This window comes from Canis lupus, chromosome 25 (assembly GCF_011100685.1).
Source record: "Canis lupus familiaris isolate Mischka breed German Shepherd chromosome 25, alternate assembly UU_Cfam_GSD_1.0, whole genome shotgun sequence".
Lineage (NCBI taxonomy): Eukaryota > Metazoa > Chordata > Mammalia > Carnivora > Canidae > Canis > Canis lupus.
This window is the reverse complement of record NC_049246.1, coordinates 13,366,817-13,389,257: the sequence shown is the minus strand read 5'-3', so window position 1 is coordinate 13,389,257 and position 22,441 is coordinate 13,366,817. Positions and strand designations below refer to the sequence as shown.

The window sequence follows — 22,441 nt, the reverse complement described above, 5'->3', positions numbered from 1 at the left end:
TGAGGCCTGAGAGATCAATCTACCAAATGTACCCCAAATTTAGTCCCTCCCTCACACTTCCCATTACATGCTAGTACAAGTCACCATCATCTCTTCTCTAGACTTTGATGAAGGCTTCCTACCTCATCTCCTGACTTCCATTTAGTCCAGTCTTCATAAAATAGCCAACAAATATATTTTTTTATTTATTTTTTTAAAAAGATTTTATTTATCTCTTCAGAGAGAGGGAGGCAGAGACACAGGCAGAGGAAGAAGCAGGCTCCATGTAGAGAGCCTGACGTGGGACTTGATCCAGGGTCTCCAGGATCACGCCCTAGGCTGCAGGTGGTGCTAAACCACTGCACCACCGGGGCTGCCCTATTTTTAAAACATAAATTAGATCCTATTACTCTCCTGCTTAAAGCTGTGTACATTTCTTATTGTGACCTGACAAGCTCTCATCTCCTATCTTCTCTGCCTTGCTCCCTGTAATCCAATTACTCTGGTTTTTCATTTGTTACTCTAGTATGCACATCCCCACACCAGGGCCATTATGTTCATTATACTCTTTGGCTGGAACACTTGTACCAGAGATCTTCCCAGCGCTTGCTCCCTCTTTCCACTTGGGTGTCAGGTTCAAAAGTCATCGTCTTAACAGGTGTTCTATTTGATTACCTTGTCTACCTCTTGCTATGTCTTACTGTGTTTTTATTCTTAGCACTGACTGCAATATTACAAAACACAGTGATTGGCTTATTAATTTTATCTTTTCCCCATGGATATAAATTTCATGAGGACAGAGATTATTACTCAAGTTTTCATTCCCAGCTCCTAGATTTTCCTGGTACCTGGCAAGTATTCATTCAATATTTATTAAGTGAATGAAAGTAAACTAAATAGGTGGTGACATTTAAAGGGGGTGTCTGGTGCATCATTTTATCATATACATTAATCTAACTGGAGCTGCTACCATGATGATTATTAAGAAAATAATAATTTCAATTCCTTCTCACTACCAAAATTTGAATATTTGCAGCTAACAACTGATTTTTCAACTCTTATTCTGCACATCTCAACCCTAAGATACAATCATACAGTAAAGTTACAGGGGAAAAAAACCAAAAAAAAAAACCAAAAAAAAACAAAAAAAAAAAACAAACCAAAAAGTGACACTGGAGCTTGGAAAAAAACAGCCAAATATTCTCACTAATAATCAAAATTTTTATGAATAAACACATATAATACAAAGATAAGTATATATGTTATAGGGGGAAATATGCCCTACCTTCTTCAAAGGAAAGCAACAAGAAACTACATATTACTCATGTAAGCATTCTCCAGTTTCTATTTCAACAATGTGAAGGAGACAGAACTGTTTGCTTTGCTTAGTTTGTTCAATTTTCCTGCCATGTAAAAAGTGCAAGATTCCATTGCACTCCGTTTTGCCAAAGACATATGAAACAATTACTTGAAGGAAGCTCAATAATTCCTTCTTGATACTAGGATATATATACCTGTCCAATCAGATTTTCTAAAACTTTGTATCAATTACCTATGTTAATTGCAGTTTCTTGTTTATCTCCTGTCAAGACCCATATTCTTATGTTTGCTTTCAGTAAAGTCACTATCGTTTCTGGAACACGTGCTTGAAGACGATCTTCAATGGCTGTGGCTCCAAGCAGCAGAAATTTCTAGATATTTTTTTGAAAAAGATATTTTTAATACTAGTTAAGATTAAAAAATATTTTAGCATGGAATAAATAGGGCAAATTTTGACAAATGATATGTGGTCTACTTCTTATGTGAAATCCCATACATGTTACCCACACACACCTTTTTTTCCTAGTCTCTTCCATTGGTCTATTTGTCCCTATTCTGCTACAACATGAAGCAGTATAACATGACAGAGTAGACTCATGGGAGCACCTAGGTGGCTCAGTTTAGCGTCTGCTTTTGGCCTGGGTCATGATCTCAGGGTCCTGGGATCCAGCCCCACATCAGGCTCCCTGCTCAGTGGGAGCCTACTTCTCCAATGGCCTCTATCTCTCCTCCCCACTTGTGCTCTCTCTCTCTCAAATAAATAAAACCTTAAAAAGAAAAAGAATAATGTCTAACAGATTATAATTAGACAATTAGGTCTAGAGAGGTAAGCCTCTTTCCTTTATTAGTCTTCAAAAAGTATCATAATTCTCTGCCTCCTTCTACTTCTGTATGAATTTTGAAACAAACTGCTCAAGTTCTATAAAAATCCTGTTGGGAATTATATGTATCTCCAAATTATTTCCTGTATTACATTGAATTTAAAAATGACTTTGGGGAGAATTGCCACATTTATTATACTGGGGTTTTCTATATATTTATATTGTATAAACCTATGCATTTATATAAGTCCTTACAAAAAAATTCATATTCTCTCCATAAGCTTCTTAGCACCAGAAAGTTTATAGTTTTTGTTCCTATTTTAAATTATTTCCCTATCACTATAGATATTCCAGCAGAAGCTCTATGGTAGATAAAGAAGTGTATATAAAGCATAATTTGTTTCCCAGAAGCCAACACAAACTAAAGGTTCAAGGGTTTTTTACATTGCTATTTGTCCTTAAAAATGAAATTAAGAAATAAAACAAGCTGATTCTGTGCTGATAATTAGAATTGAAATAATTTGAGATACTATCATATATAAACTATAAATTAAATTTTAAAATAACTATAAAATTTTTAGTCTTCCCAATGACCAACTGAATTTTTAAGTGATAAATATCCAAGTATACCAATCCTATTAGATATTTTTTAATTTTATTATTCTATTTGGGGCCATTTCTACTATAACACTTCCAAGTTATTTCTGTATTAAAACTTTAGATTTTAATGTAAAATTTTCCATAGCTAGCAAAAAAGTATTTTTAGTAATGATTTATGTTTCCATGTATGAAATATGGATTTTTAAAAGAATGCTTTAAACATTTTCATGATAAAAATACATGGCTAATTAGGAATAAAAGGGATCCCCTTCCTGATTATGTTGGAGGGGGAAGCAAACATTTTGAGATACTCCCAGATTATTCTGCTCTCTTCACAAAGGCCTTTACTCAAAGGAAACTATCTTATCAGAGGCTTATCACCTTGGGCTTACCAGAGCCTTCCAAGCTAATGTAGGGGAAATACTCATCTCTAGCACCTTCTAGTTTTTGATGTGGGGGAAGAGAAATAACATAACTCAGGTTCACAGAAGTCTGAGATCTAATCTTAATACTACAAAATAATTCTCCTCTCCTTCACCTTACCACATCACTGTCTCTTTCATGAATATGTGGGACTGCCAATGAAAGAAGTGTAAGACTCAGACTCTATTTAAGAAGGAGTCTCTAGGGAAACCTAAAGACAGCAGGAAGATGAAAACAAGGACACTAGATACAAATTTAACCTCTACTACCACAGCTCCAACAAACAGTAAACAGACTATTTCTAGTCAGAGAAACATGAAACTTCACCCAAAAGCCCTATTTGCCTCATTCCTTTTACCCAATACATCATGTGTGGCTTTCAACAAAAAAATAACAGGGCAGCTCAAGACAAAAATCACAGTCTGAACAGACAGAGCAAGTGTCAGAACCAGACTTAGATAGGACAGATATTTGGAAATTACCAGACTAGAAATTTGAAATAACTATGATTAATATACTAAGGACTCTAATGGTAAAAGTGAACAACATGCAAGAACAGATGGATAATATAAGCAGAAAGATAAAAATGCTAATAAAAAAATCTAAAGGAAATGTTAGCAATAAAAAAAACACTGTATCATAAATAAGGAATGCCTCTGATGGGCTCATCAGTTGCCTGAACAACTGTAAGGAAATAGTAGACATGAATATTTGTCAATAAAAACTTCCCAAACTGAAAAACAAATAGATAAAAGAATGAAAAAATAAAATAAAATGCCAAGAACTGTGGGGCAGAGCAGCCCTGGTGGCTCAATGGTTTAGAACCACCTTCAGCCCGGGATCAAGACCGGGATCAAGGGATCCCGAGACCCGGGATCAAGTACCACGTCAGGCTTCCTGCATGGAGCCTGCTTCTCCCTCTGCCTATGCCTCTGCCTGCTTCTCTCTCTCTCTCTCTGTATGTGTGTGTGTGTGTCTCACAAATAAATAAATAATAAAAACAAAATCTTAAAAAAAAAGAACTGTGGGGCAATTATAAGAGGTATAACATATATGTAACAGGAATACCAGAAGTAGAAGAAAGAGAGAAAGGAACAGAAAATCCTTGAAATAATTATTGGTGAGAATTTTCCAAAATTAATGACATTTATAAATCCTTAGACCCAGACCTCAGAGAACACCAATTATGGTAAATACTAAAAATTGGCATCTACATATTTCATGTGCAAACTGTTTTCCAAAGAAAATCTTGAAAGAAGCCAGAGAAGGGGGGAAAAAACAAGCCTTACCTATACAGGAACAAGAATAGTGACTACATTGGACTTCTCTTTCAAAACTATGAAAGCAAGGACAGAGTGGAGTAAAATACTTAAAGTGTTAAAAGGAAAAATACACCAAGCTAGAACTTGTGTCCAGTGAAATTATTCAAGTGTAAAAGAGAAATATATACTTTCTCAGACAAACAAAAATTGAAGAAATTTGTTGCTCACACACCTGCCTTGCAAGAAATGTTAAAAAACTCTCCAGGGAGGGATCCCTGGATGGCGCAGCGGTTTAGCGCCTGCCTTTGGCCCAGGGCACGATCCTGGAGACCCGGGATTGAATCCTACGTCGGGCTCCCGGTGCATGGAGCCTGCTTCTCCCTCTACCTATGTCTCTGCCTCTCTCTCTCTCCTCTCTCTCTCTCTGTGACTATCATAAATAAATAAAAATTTTAAAAAAAACTCTCCAGGGAGAAGTAAAATAATGTAGGTCAAAAATTCAGATATTCATAAAGAAAGCCATAACATCAAAGAGGGAATTGGTAAAGATTAAGTAATATCCTTTTTTTCTTATTGGCTTAACATATATGGTTTAAAATATAATGTAACAATGTATTAGGTGATTAGGGTTATGAACAAATGCAATGTATGAAAGCAATATAAGAGATAGGAGGGAGGGGATCCCTGGGTGGCGCAGCGGTTTGGCGCCTGCCTTTGGCCCGGGGCACGATCCTGGAGACCCGGGATCAAATCCCACGTCGGGCTCCCAGTGCATGGAGCCTGCTTCTCCCTCTGCCTGTGTCTCTGCCTCTCTCTCTCTCTCTCTCTGTGACTATCATAAATAAATAAAAGTTAAAAAAAATTTTTAAAGAGATAGGAGGGAGGAATTGGAAAAACTATCATAAGGTACCTGCCCTTCCCATGACATGGTATAGTATTATGTAAAAGTGGACAATTTAGTTGTAAAAGTAAATTGTGAACTCTAAGCCAACCATTAAAAACATTTAAAAAATATATAATTGAAATGCTAAGAAAGGGGAGAAAGTAGATCATTAAAACCAGAGAAGGCAAAAAAAAAAAAAAAAAGTGAAGACAAAGAAAGAGTAAGAAAGTGTTATAAATAGAAAATAGTTATGAATATGAAATATATTAACTAGTAATCACTGTAAAAATGTATGGCCTAAATACACTAATTAAAAGACAGAACTGTGTGAGTGGATTTAAAAAAAGACTGTTCTCGGGATCCCTGGGTGGCGCAGCGGTTTGGCGCCTGCCTTTGGCCCAGGGCGCGATCCTGGAGACCTAGAATCGAATCCCACGTCGGGCTCCTGGTGCATGGAGCCTGCTTCTCCCTCTGCCTCTCTCTCTCTCTCTGACTATCATAAATAAATAAAAATTAAAAAAAAAAAAAAAGACTGTTCTCTGTAAGAAACGCACATTAAACATGAAGAGACAAATAGATTAATAATAAAGGGATGGAGAAAGATACACTATACTAACACTAATAAAAGAAGCTGAAGGAGCTATATTAATTTCAGACAAAGCTGACTTCAGAATAGGAAAATTGTCAGGAATAAAAAGAGGCACGGCCTAATAATAAAGGAGTCAGTTCTCTAAGAAGACATAGTAATCCTCAGTGCACCTAACAACAGAGCTTCAAAGTATATTAGACAAGAACTCATGGAACAGCAAAGAGATGAATGTACTCTTATAGGTGAAGACTCCAATACCTCTCTGTCAATAATCAACAGATCCAACAGACATAATCTGTAAGGATATAATTGAACAGATCAGAGCCATCAATTCATTACATGTAATTGACATTAAGAGAATGTTTGTTCAACAGCAGAATACACTTTTAACTCAAGCTCACATGAGACACCAAGATAGACCACGTTCTAGGCCATAAAGCACACATTAGCAAGTTTTTTGAAAAATAGAATTGATCAAAGTATGCTATCAGGTCACAATGGAATTAAACTAGAAATCAATAATAGAAAGATAGCTGAAAGAGTCCCAAAATATCTGGAGATTAAGCAAAACTATTTCTAAATAACACATGAGTCAAAGATGAAGTCTCCAAAGAAATTTAAAAATATGAACTAAAATAAAATTAGAATGCAATTTATCAAAATTTGTGGGAACCTAACACTCATTAAGTTTTAAAGTTCCTAAAAAAAAAAAAAAAAAAAAAACCCTCAGGAAACCTAGAACAGGGGGAGACTTCCTCAACTTGATAAATAACACTTACTAAAAAACCTATACCTAATATACTTAATGGTGAGAAACTAGAGGCTTTTCCTCCTTAAGACAGGGAACAAGGAAATGATGTCCTTCTTAACACTCCAATTCAACATCACACTGGAAGTTCTAGCTAGTATGATAAAATAAGGAAATAAAAGGTAAAAGGATTGGGAAGGAAGAAAAATGACTTTGTTTGCAGATGACATGATTGTTTATGTAGAAAATTCTAAAGAATAAAATGTAACAAGTGATTATAGCAATGTTATAGGATATGTGGTTAATATACAAACATCAATGAACAATTGGAATTTGAAATTAAAAACAATACAATTTACTTTAGCATCCAAAGGGGGTTTATAAGTATAAATCTAACAAAATATTTACAAGTTATATATGAAGACAACTACAAAACTCTGATGAAAAAAATCAAGAGGACCTAAATGAATGGGAAGATACATCATGTTCATAGATAAGAAGACTTAGTATTATTACGATGTCAGTCCATATCAGTCTTAACAATCACAGAAAGTTATTTTGTGGATATCAACAAACTGATTCTAAAGTTTTTATTGAAAGTTAAAAGACTCAGTTTAGCCAAGACAATACTGAAGAAAAGAACAAAATCAGGCAACTGATATTACCCAACTTCAAGAGTTACTATAAAATAATAGTAATCAAAATACTGTAGTATTGGTGAAAGTATAGACAAATAGGTCATTAGAACCTAAAATAGAAAATCCAGACAGAAATAGACCTCTACAAATATAACCAATCTTTGACAAAGGAGCAAAGGCAAGTCAATGGAAAAAATAGCTGAGCATGGAAAAAACAGCTGGGCATGCACATTTAAAATATAAAATTAATCCAGGAGAGTCCAAGATGGTGGAGGAGTAGGAAACCTTAGTTTCACCTGGTCCCAGGAATTCAGCTAGACAGCTATTAAATCATTCTGAACGCTTGTGAACTCAACCAAAGATCTGAGAAAAGAATAGCTACAACACTACAAATAGAAAAGCAACCACTTTCTGCAAGTTACATTCTACCCATTCATTGTATTTAGTTTTACTTTTGTATATATATAAGCTCTTCTTTCTTTACAATTTTGGGATGTCGTTTCTTCTAACAGACCAAATATACCCAGAATATAGTGTATGGCTCTGTTCTCTTCACCTGTCTGATCATATTCACTTTCTTTTCTTCTTCAACCCCCCTTTTTTTTGTTTTTTTTCTATTTTGTTAAAATCTTTTTAAATTTTCATCTTATTACATTCTAGCCTTTCAATGTATTTAATTTTATTTTTGTATATTATATTTTTTTTCTTTCTTTATAATTCTGAGATGTAGTTTCTTCTAACAAACTGACCAAATTACACTCAGAATATGGTATTGCTCTGTTCTGTCCACCTGTCTAGTTACATTTCTTCTCTCTTTTTTATTGTCTTTCAATTTTCATTTTTACAGTTACATTCTATCCTTTCATTATATTTAATTTTTTATATATATCTAAGTTTTTCTTTTGTTACAATTTTGGGATCTAGTTTTCTAACAAACAGGCCAAAATACACCCAGGATCCAGTGTATTGCTCTAATCTGTTCACATGTCTGATATTCTTTTTTGTTTGTTTGTTTCAGGTCTCTTCTAATTTGTTTAGTGTATATTTCTCCGGGGTCATTGTTGCCATCTTAGTAGTTTATCGTCTCATTCATATATTCTTCTCTGAACAGAAAGACAAGATGGAAAAATTCACCTCCAAAAAGAGAACAGGAGGTACTGACTGCCAGGGACCTAATCAGTATGGACATAAGTAAGATATCAGAACTAGAATTCAGAATAATGACTATAAAGATTTTAGCTAGGCTTGAAAAAAGCATAGAAGACACTAGAGAATCCCTTTCTGGAGAATTAAAAGAACTAAAATCTAATCAAATGGAAATCAAAAAGGCCATTAATAAGATGCAACAAAAAATGGATAAATGAGGCAAAAGAGAGAGTTAGTGATAGAGAAGACAAAATGATAGAGAATAAAGAAGCTGAGAAAAAGAGAGATAACTACTAGATCAAAAGGGGAGAATTCAAGAGATAAGTGATACCATTAAGCAAAACAATATTAGAATAATTGGGATCCCAGAGAAAGAGGAAAGAGAGGGGCATAAGGTATGTTGGAGCAAATTATAGCAGAGAACTTCCCTAATCTGGGGAAGGAAACAGTTATCCAAGTCTAGGAGGCACAGAGAAGCACCCCTTAAAATAATTAAGAATGGATCAATAGCCCAATATATAATAGTGAAACTTGCAAATCTCAGAGACAAAGAGAAAATCCTGAAAGCATCTCAGGACCAGAGATCCACAACCCAAGTGAGTAGAAACATTAGACTGGCAGCAGACGTATCCACAGAGACCTGGCAGGGCAGAAAGAATTGGCATGATATATTCAGGGTGCTAAATGAGAAAAATATGCAGCCAAGAATACTTTTCCAACTAGCATGTCACTCATAATAGAAGGAGAGATAAAAATATCCAAGAACAAACAGAAACTAAAAGAATTCTTAATCACTAAACAAGCCCTGCAAGAAATATTAAAAGAGACACTTTAAGTGAAGAGGGAGCCCAAAAGTAACATAGACTAGAAATGAACAAAGACAATATATAGAAACAGTGATTTTACAGAAAATACAATGGCATAAAATTTGTATCTTTCAATAGTTACTCTGAATATTAATGGGCTAAATGCCCCAATCAAAAGACATAGATTATCAGCCTGGATTTAAAAAAGCAAGAACTATTGATATGCTGTCTGCAAGAGATTCATTTTATATCCAAAGACACTTCCAGATTTAAAGTGAGGGGGTGGAAAGCCATTTATCATGCTAATAGACATCAAAAAAAATCTGGGGTAGCAATCCTTATATCAGACAAATTAGATTTTAAACCAAAGACTGTAATAAGAAATGAGGAAAGACACTATATCATAATTAAAGGGTCTATCCAACAAGATCTAACAATGGTAAATATTTATGCCTCTAACATGGGAGCAGCCAATTATATAAGCCAATTAATAACAAAATTAAAGAAACTTTGATAATAATGCAATAATAGTAGGGGACTTTAATACCCCCCAGTCACAGCAATGGACAGATCATCTAAGTAGAAGATTAATGAGAAAACAAGGGCTTTGAATGACCAGATAGACTTTACAGATATATTCAGAATATTCTATCCTAAAGCAAAAAAAATACACATTCTTCTCAAGTGCACATGGAACATTCTCCAGAATAGATCACACATTGGGACATACATCAGGTCTCAACTGGTACCGAAAGATGGAGATCATTCCCAGCATATTTTCAGACCACAATGCTTTGAAACTTGAACTCAGTAAAAAGAGGAAATTTGGAAAGAACCCAAATACATGGAGGCTAAAGTGCATCCTACTAAACAATGAATGGGTCAACAAGGAAATCAAAAAGAAATTTTAAAAAATTCATGGAAACAAATGGAAATGAAAACATAACTGTTCAAAATCTTTGGGATGCAGCAAAGGCAGTCCTAAGAGGGAAGTATATAGCAATATATAAGCCTTTCTCAAGAAATAAGAAAGGTCTCAAATACAAAACCTAACCTTACACCTAAAGAAGCTGGAGAAAGAACAGCAAATAAAGCTTAAACCCAGCAGGAAAAGAGAAATTATAGAGATTAGAGCAGAAACCAATGAAATAGAAACCAAAAGAACAGTAGAACAGATCAACGAAACTAAGATAATTAATAAGGTTGATAAATCCCTGGCCAGATTTATCAAAAAGAAAAGAGAAAGGACCCAAATAAATAAAATCATGAATGAAATAGTAGAGATTACCACCAACACCAAAGAAATATAAACAATTATAAGAACATATTATGAGCAACTATATGCCAACAAATTAGGTGATCTGGAAGAAATGGATGCATTCCTAGAGATGTATAAGCTACCAAACTGGAAACGGGAAGAAATAGAAGATCTGAACAGACCTATAACAAGCAAGGAAAGTGAATCAATAATCAAAAATCACCCAAAAAACAAGAATCCAGGGCCAGATGGCTTCCCAGGGGAATTCTACCAAATATATATATATATATAAATTTTTTTTAATTGGAGTTCAATTTGCCAAAATATAGCATAACACCCAGTGCTCATCCCATCAAGTGCCCCCCTCAGTACCCATCACCCAGTCACCCCAACCCCCCGCCCACCTCCCTTTCAACCACCCCTTGTTTGTTTCCCAGAGTTATCTACCAAATATTTAAAGAAGAATTAATATCTATTTTTCTGAAGCTGCTTCAAAAAATACGAATGGAAGGAAAACTTCCAAACTCTTTTTATGAGGCCAGTATTACCTTGATCCCAAAACCAAAGACCCCAGCACAAAAAAAGAATTACAGACCAATATCTCTGATGAACATGGATGCAAAAATTCCCACCAAAATACTAGCTAATAGGATCCAACAGTACATTAAAAGGGTTATTCACCATGACCAAGTGGGATTTATTCCTGGGCTGCAAAGGCTGTTCAACATTCACAAATCAATCAATGTGATACACTACATTAATAAAACAAAAGACAAAAACCGTATGATCCTCTCAATCAATAGATGCAGGAAAAGCATTTGACAAAGTATAGCATCCTTTCTTGATTAAAACACTTCACAATGCAGGAATAGAGGGAACATATCTCAATATCACAAAAGCCATCTAGAAAAAGCCTACAGCAAATGTCATTCTCAATGGGGAAAACTGAGTTTTTCCCCTAAGGTTAGGAACGTGGCAGGGATGTCCATTACCACCATTGTTGTTCAGCATAGTACTAGAAGTCCTAGCCTCAGCAATCAGACAACAAAAAGAAATAAAAGGCATCTGAATCAGCAAAAAAGAAGTCAAATTCTCACTCTTTGCAGAGAACACTGATACCCTATGTGGAAAACCCAAAAAGACCCCACCTCAAAATTGCTAGAACTCATACAGGAATTCAGCAAAGTGGCAGGATATAAAAAATCAATGCAAGAAATCAGTTGAATATCTATACACAAAGAATGAGACAGAAGAAAGAGAAATTAAGGAGTCAATCCTGTTTACAGCAAAACCTGTAAGATACCTAGGAATAAACCTAACCAAAGAGGTAAAGGATCTGTACTCAGAAAACTATAGAACACTCATGAAAGAAATTAAGGAAGACACAAAGAAATGGTAAAATGTTCTATGCTCATAGACTGGAAGAACAAATATTGTTAAAATGTCTATGCTACCTAAAGTAATCTATACATTCAATGCAATCCCTATCAAAATACCATCAACTTATTTCACATAGTTGGAACAAATAATCTTAAAATTTGCGTGGAACCAGAAAAGATCCCAAGTAGCCAAAGGAATGTTGGAAAAGAAAACCAATGCTGTTGGCATCATAATTCCAGACTTCAAGCTCTATTACAAACCATAATCATCAAGACAGTACGGTACTGGTACAAAAACAGACACATAGATCAATGGAACAGAACAGAGAACCCAGAAATGGATGCTCAACTTTATGGTCAACTAATCTTCGACAAAGTAGGAAGGAGTATCTAATGAAAAAAAAGATAGTCTCTTCAACAAATGGTGGTGTGAAAATTGGACAGCCATATGCAGAAGAATGAAACTGGACCATTTCCTCACCCTGTACACAAAAATAGACTCAAAATGGATGAAAGACCTATGTGAGACAGAAATCCATCAAAATTCTGGAGGAGAACCTAGGCAGGAACCTTTGTGACCTCAGCCACAGCAGCTTCTTATTAGTTATGTCTTCAAAGGCAAAAATGAACTATTGGGACTTCATCAAGATAAAAAGCTTTTGCACAGCAAAGGAACAGTTGAAAAAACCAAAGGACAACTTATGGAATGGGAGAAAACATTTACAAATGACATATCAGAAAAAGGGCCTGTATCCAAAATCTATAAAGAACTGATCAAACTCACCACCCAAAAGATATGAACAGACATTTCTCCAAAGAACCCATACAAATGGCCAACAGACATGTGAAATAAAGCTCCACATCACTCGGCATCCAGGAAATACAAACCAAAACCACAATGAGATACTACCTCCACCAGCGAGAATGGCAAAAACTAACAAGACAGGAAACAATAGATGTTGTTGAGAATTTGGAGAAAGAGGAACCCTCTACACTGCTGGTGGGAATACAAGCTGGCGTAACCACTCTGGAAAACAGTTTCCTCAAAAAGTTGAAAATAGAGCTACCCTATGACCTAGTAATTGCACTACTGGGTATTTACCTCAAAGCTACAAATGTAGTGATCCAAAGGGGCACTTGCACCCCAATGTTTATAGCAATAATGTCCACAAGAGCCAAATTATGCAAAGAGCCTAGATGTCTATTAACAGATGAATGGATAAAGAAGAGATGGTATATATATATATATATATATATATATATATATATATATATACACACACACACACACACACACACACACAATGGAATACTACTCAGACATCAAAAACTGAAATCTTGCCATTTGCAATGATATGAATGGAACTGAAGGATATTATGCTAAATAAAATAAGTCAATCAGATAAAAGCAATTATCATATGATCTCTCATGTGGAATTTAAGAAACAAAGCAGGATCATAGGGGAAGAGAGGAAAAAATAAAACAAGACAAAATTAAAGAGGGAGACAAACCATGAGAGACTCTTAAGTATAGGAAAAAAGCTGAGGGTCACTGGAGGGGAGGGAGATGGAAGGATGGGGTTACTGGGGATGGACATTAAAGAGGACATGTGATGTAATGAGCACTGGGTATTATATAAGACTGATGAGTCACTAAACTCTACCTCTGAAACCAATAATATTTATTTTAATTAGTTGAATTTAAATTTAAAAATAAAATAAAATAAAATGAATCCAGATACCTGAATATAAAATGCAAAACTATAAAACTATGAGAAGATAAGAAAATCTAGGTAACTTTGGGTTTGTTGGTTATTTCTTAGATACCAAAAGCATGAACCATGAAAGAAAAAAATTGATATTTAGACTTCATTAAAATTAGAAACATGTTCTGTGAAAAATACTGTGAAGTTAATAAGAAGACAAGTTACAAACAAGGAGAAAATAGTTTCAAAACACATATCTGGCAAAGGACTTATAACCAAATATACAAGGAACACTTAAAACTCAACAGTAAGAAAATAAAACAACCTGATTTTAAAAATGGGCAAAAGGTCTAAGCAGACACCTCACCAAAGAAGATGTACACATGTCACCAAGCATATGAAAAGATCATATGTCATCAGAGAAATGCACACTAAAACAACAGTGAGATACTACATGTGCCTATTAGGATGTCCAAAATCCAAAACACTGATAGCACCAAATGCTGGCAAGGGATGTGGAGAAACAAGCACTCTTACTCATGGCTTGTGGGAATGCACACCCATTTTGGAAAACAGTCCAGCAGTTTCTTATAAAGCTAAACATGTTTTACCACATGCTTAGGCAATTATGCTTCTTCATATTTACCCTAATGAGTTGAAGACTTATGTCCACAAAATAAATATAGACTTGAATATTTATACCAGCTTTTTTCAGAATCAACAGAACTTGGAAGCAACCAAGATGCCTTTCAATAGGTGAATGAATAAACAGACAATAAAATATTATTTGAAAAATATTTAAAAAGAAATGAGCTCCAAGTCATTAAAAGACATGAAGGAATTTAAATGCATATTCCTAAGCAAAAGTAGCCAATCTGAAAAGGCTACATACTTAAGATTACAACTCTATGACATGCTGGAAAAGGCGAAACTATAGAGACAGTGCAAAAAAATCAGTGGTTGCCAGTGATCAGTTCAGGAGGAAAGAGAGAATAAATAGGTGAACACAGGAGATTTTGAGGGCAGTGAAACTATTCTATATGGTACTGTAGTAGTGGAGAGTGACATGCATTTGTCAAAGCCCATAGGACTGTACAATAGTGAACTTTAATGTAAACCATAGATAGTTTAGCTAATAATAATATATCGATATTGGTTCCTTAATTGTAACAACAATTAATTGTAACAATTTGGCATTGAAAAGGAATGAAATACTGATACATGCTATAATATAGTTGAATCCTGAAAATGTTAAGCTAAGTAAAAGAAGCAAATCATTAAAGACCACATATTTTATGATTTTTGTTTACATGAAATATCCAGAGGGAGTGAATCTATAGACACTAAAAGTAAATATTAAATTAGTGGCTGCATTGGGCTGGGGGAGAGAGTAGAAGGGTAAAGAAGGGTAACAAAGAGTGAATTCTAATGGATATGGGACTTGCGGAGGGGGGGGGGGGCGTTGTTGAAGATTTGTGTTCTTGTGGTAATGGTCTCACAATTCTGTGAATAATCTAAAAACTGTAGATTATATACTTTAAATGGGGGGAATTGTATGGTATCTGAATTATATCTCTGTAAAACTGTTGTACTTAAAAAAAAAAAAAAGACAAGGAATGCTTCAAAGTCTAATTCAATCAGCCAATATGTCAAAATCATATTTTACCAACAGAGTGACAACATTAAAGTTGTCACTGGCAACATTAAAATTAATTACTTTAGCAGTTATGGTCTATTGATACAAATATAGACATTGTCTTTCTTACTCTTACCCAAGAGGAAAGAAATTTATTTATTTATTTATTTATTTATTTATTTATTTATTTATTTTTGAGGCTGAAAAGTATTTGGTTTTTATTGTTATGTATTTGACTGGGTGAAGGAACTGCCTTCGTCACCACTGGCCCTAGAGGAGCAGGCAGCAAGATGGTTCTGGAGATACTGCCAATTTGGGTGTCAGGACTTACAGGTTCATGAGCACAGTGGTTCTTCCTTCTATTGAAGTGCAAACTAATTCACAGCCAGACTTCAGCAGAAGGGAGCAACTGTCATAGCTGAAGGCACTTTAATCAGGGTGCACACCCAATGCCAGAGTTTGTTTTCCTTCTGGTTACTCTGACAAATCTAAATGCCACTCTGCTGGAGAACCAGCACCACAGGCAGCTGGGTTAGTGTGTTAGTCTAGTGAGCAAGGTGAGGGCCTGCTCACTAGTAGAACTTCTTGTTAGCACTGTTCGCGTGGTCAATGAGCAGCTGGCATGGGGTGAACTGTTTTCCATAGGCAGCCTTATACTTCCTGAGCCGGTCCACTATCTTCTGAGCACCATACAGATCCACAAAGCAGAAGGGCCCACCCTCCAAGACATGGGGGAAAGCCAAGTCCAAACACTGCTCTGATGTCTCCCTCTGTGGGTGTGGCCAAGATCCCTTCCTACAGGCACATGATGGCCTCATTCACAAATCTTGTCACCAGGTGGTACTGGATGTCTTCATCCAAGGAGACGCCATACTTAGGGCGCACCTTCAGACTTGCCAAAATACCATCCATGTCAGAATTCACATTCTTAGTCTTCACACCCTCCTGGTAGATGTAAAAGCCCTTCCCAGATTTGTGACGCAGGAAATCCCTGGACACCATCTCCTTCAGCAGTTCTATGTTTCCACCTTCAAACCGTTCCCCAAAGGCTTTGCCCAGATCTTCTGATACATATTTTGCTACATCCACACCAACTTCATTGACCAGTGTGGCAGCACCCACAGGAAAGCCAAAGCTTGTGGTAAGGGAATCCAGCTTCTTAGGCTCAACTCCTTCCTGGAGGATTCTGAGGACTTCAGACATCATGGGTGCAAGGCACCTGGTGGTGTAAAAGCCAGGTCCATCTTTCACCACAGTGATGACCTTCCCCTGCTTGAGCCCAACAGCTACCACTGAAGCAGTGGTGTTCTTAGACGTTTTATCTGTTGTAATAATCTCCAGCAGCAGCATCTTGTCCACAGGAGAGAAGTAGTGCATGCCAATCACCTTCTCAGATCTTTTGCTGGCAGCAGTAATTTCATTGATTGGGAGAGTAGATGTGTTACTGGCAAAGACAGTGATCTGGAATCACCACCTCTACTTCTTTTAACACTCTATGCTTAAGACTCAGGTCCTCAAAAACAGCTTCAATCACCATGTCAGCCTTTTCAAAACCCTGGTAATCAAGCTGCCTAGTCAAGTTGCTAAAAATGGAGTCCCTTTCAAATGATGTTAGAGCTTTCTTCTTCACTGTATCATTCAATCCTTTGAACACCTGCTGCTGTCTTCAGCCCAGCCCAGTTGGCATAGCATCTTTAAGTATGGTCTTCAGGCCCTTATCCACGGAGACCTGGGCAACACCAGCTCCCATCAGCCCTGCATCAAGAATGGCTAGGTCCTTTACTTCTTTCTGCAGAGCTCCAAATTTATTCTTCTTACACAGGACCTGACCGTGATAGTCCCATCAACACCTTTGATTCTTTGGTCATTGCAAGCTCTCCAAATTTCTGAGATTCAGAGAGATAGCCAGCATCGTTCCCTTGCTCAATTCCAATCTTCACCACATCGATTATTTTCAGAGGTGCAGGATAAAGGCCTTTGGTCTGTTTTCATACTTTTTCTTCCACCTTTTTGTAAACCTATTGTCTGACAAATGGAATACTCAGGGCATATGATGTCAATTTTTTTTACTAATCCCTTGTTTCTTTTTATAGAGATTTTCTTATCAGATAGTCCTTTGGCAAAATTAACTGCAACTTCTTCTGAGTATTCAATTGTCCATCCCTCTGGAGGTTTTAATCCTGGTCTCAGGAGTTCCACTAATTGGTCAACCAGATCCATTTTCTTTGCTCTGTCTGCAGTCAACATCATGTCAAAAGCAGAAGGCAGACCCACCATTTTGGGCAGCCTTTGTGTGCCTCATGCTCCTGCTAAGATCTCCAGCAAGACTTCAGGGGCACCTAATACTGTTTTTCTATCTTTGGTTGCTATTCTATATTGGCAGGAAATGGCAAGCTCAAGTCCTCCTCCTAAACAGGCTCCACTGATGGCAGCCACAATAGGCTTTGTGGACTTCTCAGGTTTCTCAAACATTCTCTGTCCTTCCTGTGATATTTGTGTTATCTCTTCATGGGTCTTACAAGAAGCTAACATGTTGATGTCAGCACCTGCAATAAAGCAGCCTGGCTTCATAGAGATAAGGACAGCACTTCTGATTTTATCACTAGCCCAGATTTCATTCATTACTTCCACAAATTCTGTTTAGTTCTTTATTCAGTGTATTTACCTTTGAATTGGGCGAGTTAATTCGAACAACCACCACAAAGTTAATATGGGTTATTGACTCCATAGTTAATATGGGTTCTAGATCACAGAGCAGAGGACCCTGTAAAGTTGCAGCATACATAACCTGGGCAGCGGAACATCCGGGAGGCAGTGGTGCAGCTGAGGCTGCCTATAGCTCAGGAGGGCACCATCTTGAGCTGAAGAGGACGAAAGCGTCAAGAAATTTAAATCTTATAAGTGTCCAAAGGAAAAATACTCAGGAGGCAAAGAAGTGCAACTAGTCTCAAGAGCTAGGAAGATCAGAAAATAACTCCCTATAACTGAAAACAATGAGGATCATAATAATGTACATGGAATTATCTATAAGAATCAATTTCATCAATTTTCATCAATTTCACCCTGATAAGTCTTTGGTGCCAGATTCCAACACTTACCTAAAAATCTGCAGAGAATAGCCATATAACTGTAACTAACGCAAGATCAGAACTGTGGAAATTAACACAAGTCATAAGGCAGAAGATTAGATGCTCTGGTGGCTAATAAAAAATAAGAAAAATGACAATTGAAGGACAAGTTTTTCTAGATGGCATACAGTTGTTGCAAGCCCAGAGTACTAGAACTGATGACATAGATTTCGAAAGAAATTAGAAAGAAAGAGAGAAAGAAAGAAAGAAAGAAGAAAGAAAGAAAGAAAGAAAGAAAGAAAGAAAGAAAGAAAGAAAGAAAGAAAGATCAAGAATAAAAATTCTTTTAGGCCATTACATCTTGAAAGATATATCTTTTTTAAAAAATCCAATTTTCTCTGATCAAAATCTATGTACACTTGACAATCCTCTCATGAGTCATTTGCTCTCCTAATGTGTCCATTTTTCATGAAGTACCCTTCAGTGGGCGACCTAGTTCCCAAGACAGGTCTCTCTGGACAGAGATGTAATGAAGAACAAGGTCTAGTCCCCAGTCCCCCAGAAGTTTGGTCCATGTTACTCAATCCCCAGGAGCTCATTGCTCCTGGGTGAACTGGAAAACATCCTGTGTGCAAAAGGGAAGGGATGATAGTAAAACACAAATGAATACATTTGACAATTTTCACTGTGATTTTAGCATCTCAGAGCCTGTCATTTGTATAAGTGACTCAGGCTAAAGAGATATCCCAGTCATACTAAACACAGACATTGAGTATTCTGACTCTTGTACTTTTTAGCCTCAGTCGTGGAGAGAAAATTCAGTGTTTTCTTAAAGAGTATGACATTGTTTTGTTAAAGTCTCTAAAACTGATTAGATCTCCATTCAGACCTTCCAAGCACTGCATGCTACTCATTGCTAGCTCTGAGTATACAGACAATCTTTAAAATGTAATATGACACTCACCTAGGTCAAAAACCACCAAGATCAGAAAGGAAAAACTGGGCCATTTATTACTGCCCTTTGAAGTTTAAAGAAAAGAATAAAAGCCGTTAACACCAAGCCCTACCAATTATACATAGTTATCTACCTTACTGGGAAAGCAGAGAAACTTAAAATATTCAACTCCCAATATTTCATTCGTTTATTCAACTAATATTCGTTGAATACTGACTACGTGCCATTCACTGTGTAGTGTGCACTGTGTACACTGGAGACTAGCATTCAACTGATGAATGAACCAGTCAATATAAGGCCATGACACTCACCACCCATCTCACATACCTGGCCAAGGCAAACTTACTTATTCTTTTTCTTTTCCTCTGACTTCCTTACTCTTTGACTTTGTTACCATGACTTCCAGGTTAAAACTTAAAATTAAAATATAAAATATATCAGTTTAATTGAAAAAGAATTGTACAATCTTTCAAGTTCAAGAAGCCAATTTTCCATTTTTTTTTAAAGATTTTATTTATGAGAGACAGAGTGCATGTGGCATAGGGTTGGGGGCAGGGGAGACCAGGGGGAAGGGTACAATCAGGCTTGCCACTGAGCATGGAGCCTTATGTGGAGCTCGATCTCAGAACCCTGAGATCATTACCTGAGCTGAAACCAAGAGTCAGAATCTTAACCCACTGAGCCACCCAGGCGCTCCTAGAGGTCAATTTTCAATTGCCCAGATTTCTTCCTAGTATGGGAGAGCAATAGACAACCTGGTGGGAACATAAGGAATAGGAGGGTTACATAAATCGGTTAGTCTCTTCATGTGCTGTGTCAACAGATGCTGAATAATTATCCACGAGGGCTGCTGCAGCACATTCATGCACTTGGTGTGAAGCAAGGTTAGGTTCCTAATTTTTCAATACATGACTTTGAAAAGAAGATGGACCCAATGATGTAAAAAAAAAAAAAATCCTCCAGTCTAAATCTGTTCTGGCTCCTGCAGGAACGAAATGCGGAGTTCATGGAACCCAATGACAAAAGAACTCAAGCCAAGAAACTAAGATAGCAATTGGTTCAGGAGCTACAGAGCCTGAGGCCCCAACAAGCAAATTCACAATGACCCTCTGGTGACGCTCAGGAGTCCAAGGTGCATGAGATCCCTCTGAACAGTAACCACCAAAGAATAGCACAATAGAAGTGTACTCTTCCATGTAATAGAATACCATGGATTAATCTAAGAAAATAACAGAAGAATAATCAGTGCTATGGAAAAATATTTCCAGTTTATTACGTGAAAAATTTCATGATTTGAGCAATATTTTTAAAAGATTTTATTTATTTATTCATGAGAGAAACAGAGAGAGAGGCAGAGACATAGGCAGAAGGAGACTTGATCCCAGGACCTCAGGATCACATCCTGAGCCAAAGGCAGACAACCACTGAGCCACCAAGGCATCCCTGAACTACATTTTTTGGGGAAAATTTGACAGAGATTTTGGATGGGGGAGATCTTTACATTTAACTTCTATGGGAAAAATTCATGTATGTGTATTAAAAACCTACAGTGGAATACTACGTATGTGAAGAAAGACATTGGAGGATTATACACCAGAACTTAGTCATTAGTCCAACATTAAAGATGATTATTATACTATTTAGCTTAATTTTCTGTGATAAACATGTATTTCTTTTAGATGGGAAAAATTATAAAAAGGTGTAACAAAATTGAAGGGATTAGGATATAATTCAGAAATGAAAGAAATACTTCGAATATTTTAAAAGATGTATTTTATAAATTTTCAGTATAAGACAGATTTATTCTTTTTTAAAGATTTTCTTTTGTCAAGATTATTTATTTCTTTTACAGAGAGAGCAGCACAGGCAGGGGGAGCAGCAGAGGGAGAGGGAGAAGCAGGTTCCCCGTTGAGCAAGGAGCTCAATGTGGGGCTGGATCTCAGGTCATGACCTGAGCCATAGGCAGCCACTTAACCAATGAGCCACTCAGATGCCCCAAATTTATACTTCTGAAGGAAAAAAATATTTAACTGAGCTTTTATAATTTCATCAGGATATGAAAACACTAGTAAGTCTATATTTTCACATATTTCACTGGGCAAGTAGAGTACATATCAGGTATGTTACCTTTTCAATTTTATCATAACATTCTTCCAAACTTTGCATCCTGTCTTGTATAACTGAACTAGCTTTTTTATACTCTGTCAACCACTGCTGATATTCTTCCTCAGTTAAATCTGTATAGGCAACACAGAGAGTTCTCAGCCCTGTAAGAGAGAATGAAATTATAAACAGATCAAGCCACCAACAATCAGGGAGATCGGGGAGGAGTACAGAAATCGAAAACAAAATCCAAAAGTATTTTAGAGGTCATGGGAACTCCTTCACATGGCCTTACCTGATCTGTCCCTGGCTACCTTGCTGATCTTATTTCCTCCTCTCCTCATTGCCTATGGTCCTATCCCTGCTGATCCTCTCACTCTGGACACTTGAACTTGTTCCACCCTTGACCTGGAATACCCTCCCCAAGAGAGCCATGTGGTTCTCTTTCCCTTCCTTCAGTCTCTACCTAACTCACCCTATAGAGATAGCACCCCACACTCTGTTCCACGGACCCTGTGTAATTTTTTTCCATAGCACTTACCACCCCCTGACATTATCTATTGGCTAATTCCTTCAGGGGATGAGCTATGTTTTGTTCACTTCTGTACTGGAAGCTTAGAACAGTGCACAGAATTCAATAAATAATCAGTAACTATTTGTTGAAGGAAGGAAAGAATGAATGTGGCTCTAGTTTTCCAATTTCAAAGGAAGCCAAATAATTGTTAAAATAACAAAAAATTAATCTGGATCTCATTTTGCAAAGAAAAGACTTTAGAAATCATATGGTACTTTAATATTTTAGGCTGACTTCTACAAAACATTCAGATAGTTGAGGATCCCCTAGAAATTAACTCTCCACAGATAAGCTATAGAAGTTGTTATCCTGTTTTGAGCTCCATTATAATACAGTTCCTATATGCTTCTACCTGTTTTAACCTGCCTATATCTCACATATTTTAAGATGGCAGCAAAAGGCCCAAAGTGTAACCTTGCAAAATATCGACACTTTCAGGCAAGACACACATAACTATAGGAAGCAGTAGTTTATAAATAGAAGGACAAAGTGAGATACAGCTTCCAGGTATTATTAGCTTTACTTTTACATTAGCTTTTTTACTTTT

The 22,441-nt window shown here is 36.5% G+C and overlaps 1 protein-coding gene and 1 pseudogene across 9 annotated transcripts in view; both read right to left on the bottom strand.

The window, feature by feature from the left end:
• Positions 1-22,441, bottom strand: part of LOC486036 (ATPase, aminophospholipid transporter, class I, type 8A, member 2-like) — a 182,902-nt gene that overhangs the window by 91,357 nt on the left and 69,104 nt on the right. For all 9 annotated transcript variants that reach the window (XM_038573428.1, XM_038573426.1, XM_038573427.1 and 6 more), the window contains 2 exons: positions 21,345-21,484; positions 1,532-1,670 (listed from right to left, as the gene is read on the bottom strand). In XM_038573428.1, the coding sequence (XP_038429356.1) occupies positions 1,532-1,670; positions 21,345-21,484 (279 nt within the window). The remainder of the gene's footprint in view (positions 1-1,531; positions 1,671-21,344; positions 21,485-22,441) is intronic.
• On the bottom strand, positions 15,767-18,049 carry LOC100686941 (annotated as a pseudogene).